Consider the following 6,774-nt stretch of genomic DNA (forward strand, 5'->3'; position numbering starts at 1 on the left):
ATTCATGGCCCCTGGCATCTCACAGTGTCTATATTTAAGATGCTAGTTATGAAACAGAGTTTAATGGACAATTAGCTGGTAATATTTTTAGATCTTCACTTTTTTTTTGACATTTTTAGTATCAAATTTGGAGTTAATGAAGAGTTTATCATCTTTGAAAAAATTCTCAAAATAATGCAATAAAACTGATTACCCCCGCCTCAGTGGAAACCTGATAGCATTACTTTTACGTGGATGACCTTTTGCCCAGATTATGATGATTTTTTTAAAATCTTATTATTATTTAGATTAGTATAGGATTTTCAAAAATGTCTATATCTATTAGGCCTATATCTTTATTATTTTTTCTTTAGACAGTCATATGTATAGATTTTTCGCTTTTCCATTTCAGACAGATGAACAGACTGTGCTCTTATACTGCTGCAGCCAGACGCCACGTTAGGTTCAGATGTGTACAGGATAACTTTAAATATCTATTCTCTCGGTCGGTAACATGGTGCTAGATGTGCACGGCCACAGTTTAGCGCGGCCGCGAGCACCGTGACGCGATGTGATGCGCGTGAACAGACGGTGTCACCTCGTGAACGCGCTAGAGCAGCAATGGCCGCTTTGGATCGGCGAAATCCTAATCTCGACGATTTTGTCGGATTAAGCTGGAGTTGTTGGGTAGATAGGGTGAATATTTTACCGGCTGACGGTGAGTCGCACTCCCTGTCCCAGACCTGGTTTTCACCAGGTCACAGTGTCAATATCCTGTGATTTATTTTCGTTACATACACATAGAAGCGGCATAAAGGGCGACCCAAACAAAAGACCCGCTGGGTCCTAGCGCAGGGTGAGTTTGCTAAGGATGTTAACTCGCAACAAACAAGAAAAAAAAAACATTTAAATAACTGTTTGTTAGGCATTTAGTAATGTAGTGGTAAAACACTAGCTAGTAAATACAGCACGAACGGTTTACCTGAGGACAGGTAGATGCACCGTTAGCGTTAGCCTGTCAGCTACTGTCACACCAAACACAAACGTTAACGTACTTAAGAAGGATTTGTCCAGTTTGCTAACAGCAGAATTGACGAGCTAACAGCTTCGCAGAACAGGGAGCGAGGGCGTTGCTGGCACTGGAAATGTGATTAGGAGGAGTTTCAAGAAGCAAGTTTTATCTGGATAACTTTGAAATTTATAGGGAGTAAGCCCCCCCGGGCGAAATCCCCTCCAATCTGGAGCACGGACTGTTCCGGGTTTTTTTCGGCAAAGCTTTTCAGATATCTCAGTACACCTGCTTCTTGGAAGAGGCTACAACAATGTCCACCCAGTAACTCATGCTGACTGTTTTTTCCTTTCATGCAGCTAATTGTGAAGACAGCAAGTATGTGAGGAACCGCTTTGAGGCCATGACTCTCAGGAAAGAAGGTGAAGGCGCTGACTCATGAAACCCAATAGCTCTGAGTGCATTCAGTACCACCAAGAAATGCATTTCACTTTAACTCTGTTTTGTAATCTTCTCTACAGATATGCACATATATGGCCACTGCCCAGCACATGATGAGATCTACATGGTGGTGTGCAACCACTGTGGCCAGGTGGTGAAGCCTCAAGCCTTTGAGAAGCACTGTGAGAGACGGCATGGTGCTCTCACTAAGATGTGTGGCCAGTCATCCGCTTTGGCTCCACAGCAGCGACCTCGCCCTGGCCGCCCTCCTTCAAACCTTTCCTCGTCTAGAGAGAGGCAGAAGGATGGCAGATGTCATGAAGCCAGTGCCTCCTCCTCGGCTGTGTTACCTGCCCACCCGCACAGGCCAACCAAAGCCCAGAAGGAGACAGTGAGGTACTATTTAAGACTGTTTATGTCATGAAACCACAGGAAAAGTGAACTACACTGATATAGGAGATGCTCGACTTGATGAATGGTTTGTCTTGATGGACATGACCCTGTTTGCATCCTTTTATTTATTGCTTTCTTTGAAACTAACTAGAGCTGTAAGAAGACAGAGGTCAGTGAGACACCATAATATTTGTTAGTATCGTGGAGGAAAAAAAAATAAGTAAATGTGTTTTAAGTTTACAGTTGACATTAAATGCAGCAACTATCTTTCTTTATATGCAAGTTCAATATGTCACTGACCCAGCTGGCAGAGCATAAGAACCCACATACTCAAAGAATGTACAAAAAACTGAACTATCTGATCCCAGTTACAAACTGTCTTAGGCTTTATGTCATTTAGGACTTGCACAAACCTGAATTCTCTCACTTATTAAATCCAAATTGCAAACTGTTAATTCTGAGGTTTACCTCCTTGACTTCCTCTGCAGTTTTGCTTCAGCGGAGAAGCTCCCTCAGGACAATCCTGCCCTACCACAGCACTCCTCCTCCACGCCTCGCCCCAGGGTTCATCTGTGGCACTCAGGACCCCTGCCCCCTGGCCACTGTTCTTCCTCCACTTCTCCGTCAGAGACACCCTCTGTGCAGAAGCACACAGCTGGGCAGTCCAGTGAGTCTCACAGTCCTCTGCGGGGAACAAGGACCTACAGCCGGATCCACAAAATCACCGACAGTAAGCCTGCTACTTTTCTGCCACAATTTCTCTAAACTGTCGAGGACCCTTAAACATTTGGTGTATTAGCCTTTGTTGTATGTAATATTTGCATTATAGTATAATTAGAGTGCAGAAGCATTGCCCATTATTTTGTTTTGGGATAATGACCATATGGTGGTCTGTAATCTCTCCACCAGCATGGATCATGTTGACCCTGTCTGTGTCCTGCTGTTGCTCACTGACTTCTGTGTTTGCTTTCTTTCCCATAGAGAAAGAATGTGACCTGAATAAACACTGCAGAGTTCTGGATCCAGAAAGGAAGAAGCTGTGCAGCCGGGAGCTTATAAGCAATGTAAACTCTCTGTGCTACCAGTATTGTTATTATTGGTCATTATTAACAGAGATACAAGTCTTTTGTCGGAGTGGTTGCATTTGTTAATTGATACAGAAACATGGATGATTTTCTCTTTTTGGAAGGATGGGATGTAATGCCTCTTTTTTCTCCCCCCCGCTGTTCTTTCCACACAGACTGATTCCATCCACCAGCAGCAGAAAGTGATGGGAAGGACTAAGACCTTTGATCAGTTGGTAGTGGAGCAGAGAACAGCCTCAGCAGGTCGAGATATGGAGCAGCTTCTTGTCAAATCAAAAGACAAAGAGCAACATCTGGAAGCTGTTGAAGAGAAAACAACAACTCAGGGCAGTAAATATAACTTCAACAGCAACTGTCACATTCTCAGGTTTGACTTGAAGTTTTTTTTTTCATATTATCGAAGTTAAATTGCTTCACCAAAATACCTCTAGAGTAGCCATTACAAATTGTTAATTAAGTTCTAATTTTCTGAACTGTTAGCTTAGATAAACAAGACATGAAAGCTAAATGACATGATTATATACTTACAGTGTTGTTCAGTGATGCAGAGGATAGTGTTGTGGAACTGCAGATCTCCAAATGTAACTGTACCTGGCCACCTGTAAGGTACAGCTAATCTGGTAGCATTGCATCTCTACCTATTCTTCTTTTCATTATTTTGTTTTGTATCACCATGAGTTGACACAACAGATAGTTAAAGTGGCAAACATGAAAAGCATACAAAATAAAGTATGTTTATGCCGATTAGAGAAAACATTCAATTAGAAAAATACATTTTCTGAATGGTTGGAGATGATCGTCCGGATGGTGCCATCTTTTTATTAATGTGTTTCTATTTAAGTATTTTTTTCCACATGCAACTTCCTGCTCTTGTGTTCGTCTTGCATAAATCATTGTTTTAATTTTTTGTATTCTTTTGCCTTTTGTAGGTCCAGGGATCCATTGACCAGCTTTCCAGAGGAGGAGGGTGACAACACTGTGGACGTGGATGTACAGCCTCCCTATCCCTTCAACCAGAGCCTGCTGTCAAGTGAGGAGAGTGAAGACGATGAGCAGGGGGAGGCCACAAACCTGCCTGCCACACCCTGGCACCCCAAACCTCTTGGGGTGAGCTCACAAACGTTTGTTCAGCCATAGTTTTGTACGAAGGTGAGTGTAGAAGGTCAAAATTAAAAGGGGGTCCGTCCGTACTTAACTTTTTCTGTTCTGTAGCTGTGCACTTTTGGATGCCGCACCTTGGGCTGCAGCATCTTCACCTTCGACCGGCGTTGGCACCACCTGCGGTTTGCCCTCAGCGCCATGTTGGAGCACCATGTCAGCACACACTTGTGGAAGTGAGTGTCAGGACTCTGTACTTAGCAGAAATGTCACCTATTTGAACACTGCAAGGTGAGGAAAGAGCTGCTCTGTGAGTTGGGAGACACTCAGCCAGGAGTGTCTGTACACACTACAGGGCACTAATCTTCAGATCAGTGTGGTTTCTTTTCTGCAAGTTATTACATATCAAGGTTTATTTTAAGTATAGGGTATTTCCAATTAAAAAGTTATTAATTATCTGCTAAGAAAAGGTCAGACAATGATCTGATAATGATAATGATAGTAAAAGTTTCCCAGAAATAAACATCTGAAGAGGATGGTTGGATTGATTGCATTGCTAAGTAACATGACCAGACAGACTTGAGAAAAACTTCAGTGTATTTACCTGCTTCAACTGTAGTAATGGAGTCAGATTTCAGATGTAAGCAGGCAGTTCATCAGACTCGATCGCAGGGATGTTGGCTGATATTTGGGAGAATGAGCCACTGGATAAGCTGTCTCATAACAAAAATGAGCCTGTAGCTGATCCACAAGAACCACATTAGTGTACATGAAAATATCTTGGATGTTTTGCTTTCACTTCATTTGAATCCTAATCAGTGTCATGTTTTTCCTCCTAACGTACAGAAAAATGCCTCAAGTATCATCAGGTCTCAGGTCACATCACGCCACACCTCTGACTGTAGGATCACCTGTCAAGACTGGGGCCAGACCCTCCAAATCCACTGGCTGCCGCAGCCTTGAGTCTACCTCACTGGGACAACTGGAAACCAAAAGTAGTCTGCACAATGCTCACAGTACCAAACCACCTTCTTCCGCCACTTGTGCGAGTCTTGGGCCTGGTCGACGGCGCAACCCTGTTGGGCGACCTAGCAAGGCTCAGCTAACAGAGGTGGAAGTTATGCATGATGCAGCACAGAAAGCTGCCAAGCTGTCACACAGTGGTGCTGACAAATCCTCCAAATGCATCAGGGACCCCCCCCTCTATGAGAAGGGCCAGTCACACTTGCCCTCCTCTCGAGGGCCTGTAAATGGTACCCCACCTGGAAAGAAGCCATGTCCTCCTCTCCACCGCTCCCCCAACAACAGAGGGAGGCCCCCAGGGATTCAGCAGAAGGGGGTGGGCTATGACCACAGCAGTCTTGCCCAAAAGCGCAAAGGCAGCAATGAGTTGCTGCCCCTCAGCTCCTCACTATCCAGGACCTCAAAGTGTCAGCGCTTGTCCTCCCCTTCCTGTTCCAGCCTCCCTGCCTGGAAAGGAGAGAATATTGGGGACATGCTTGCTTGGGGCCTGGAGAGAAGATCCGACTCTTAAAGAGTGAGTAGTCTAGCTAGCTATGGCTTGCTATAGGCTGCATACATCAATGTTTTTCAATGATGTTGTGGTTCTTTCCCTTTAAGCCTAAAAGTGGGACTGTGTTTTTGTTCTTTTAATAACAATGATTGCATTTGTGGGTGACAGTTGTTTACTGCTCATCTTCGCAGCCAATAAAGAGGCCACCTGCCTTAAAAAGACCACTTGGAGAAGAGGCCTGCTGCAGGCTGCAGTGGCTGTGCCAGCATAGTGTGAGTGCATGAATGTGTTTTGCGTGTGTGTATGTTTCTGCCTGTGATTGTTTAAGTCTTCACATTTTTATGCACAGACATCAGGAATAATATTTGTCTGCATATACCATATGTGTGTATTTTTGCAAAATGCCTATTTTTCTACGTGATCAAATCTCTCAGTTAATACCTTTTGTAATGTAAAAATACCTCAATCTACTCGTCATGCTGCTAAACTGAAAAGTAATTTCATGTCAAAGCAATTAAAAGCAATTCTTGAATCTTATCACCCTGTCTTCTGTTATTTCTGTTGCTTTTGTTATTTCACTGTGGTTCTGTATTAATAGAGCATTATAGATAGTAAAACTGCGAGGTTGGTCAGTTTACTCAAACCTTTAAGACTGACAGATGTATCTAAATGTTTTTCTCCAATTTTGCCTATTGCCTCTGTGATTATATTTGATTTTGTAACACCAGATCGGTCTATCTAGTATTTGGAAAAGTCTGTCAAGTAGTTTGGCAGAAAGCATAGTTCTGTGCCTGTTTCAGCAGGTAGGCACTATTAAACTTAGATTACTTTAAGTGAAAAAACTGCTGCACTCCTCACTTTTATATGGCCACAACAGTTCCGGCTATATGGAAATATACTGATGCTGATAAACGATCAAATCACAAGACCACAGGAATGACATGAATTTGTGAACGATGTAATGATTGCTGGTGAATGTCATGTAGACTGAAACACATAAATATACCAGCTGTCATGGAGACAGTTTCACAGTTAAGCTGCCCTCCAACGCACCAGTCGTACTTTAAGGTTATTTCAGTTATTTAAAAACTGTTTGTACATATGTTTATTACGCTCATGCATGTTAAGATTCTTACCTCAAAAGTAGTTTCATATGGATATTTTGAAAAACAGCTTTTTTTTTTTTAGTTTTAAAATTTCCTCTGTTTATTTCGTTAAAACAGGAAAAATCTCCTCTACTGATCAGTAATTCTGTA

The 6,774-nt window shown here is 42.8% G+C and overlaps 1 protein-coding gene across 2 annotated transcripts; it reads left to right on the forward strand.

Annotated features, from left to right (window-relative positions):
* The first annotated feature begins 576 nt into the window (after nt 1-576).
* Nucleotides 577-6,032, forward strand: atxn7l2b (ataxin 7-like 2b). Of its 2 annotated transcripts, XM_041946283.1 has the most exons (10): nt 584-697; nt 1,348-1,410; nt 1,510-1,825; nt 2,311-2,552; nt 2,804-2,886; nt 3,063-3,274; nt 3,837-4,014; nt 4,120-4,241; nt 4,852-5,542; nt 5,710-6,032. In XM_041946283.1, exons 1-9 carry the CDS (start codon nt 601-603, stop codon nt 5,537-5,539), a joined length of 2,001 nt encoding a protein of 666 aa, XP_041802217.1. In that variant the 5' UTR covers nt 584-600; the 3' UTR covers nt 5,540-5,542; nt 5,710-6,032. The 2 variants fall into 2 exon arrangements, with proteins under 2 accessions (XP_041802218.1, XP_041802217.1); XM_041946284.1 differs by having other exon boundaries at nt 577-697; nt 4,852-6,032.
* Nucleotides 6,033-6,774: the final 742 nt, after the last annotated feature.

Source organism: Chelmon rostratus, chromosome 10 (genome assembly GCF_017976325.1).
Source record: "Chelmon rostratus isolate fCheRos1 chromosome 10, fCheRos1.pri, whole genome shotgun sequence".
Taxonomy (NCBI): domain Eukaryota; kingdom Metazoa; phylum Chordata; class Actinopteri; order Chaetodontiformes; family Chaetodontidae; genus Chelmon; species Chelmon rostratus.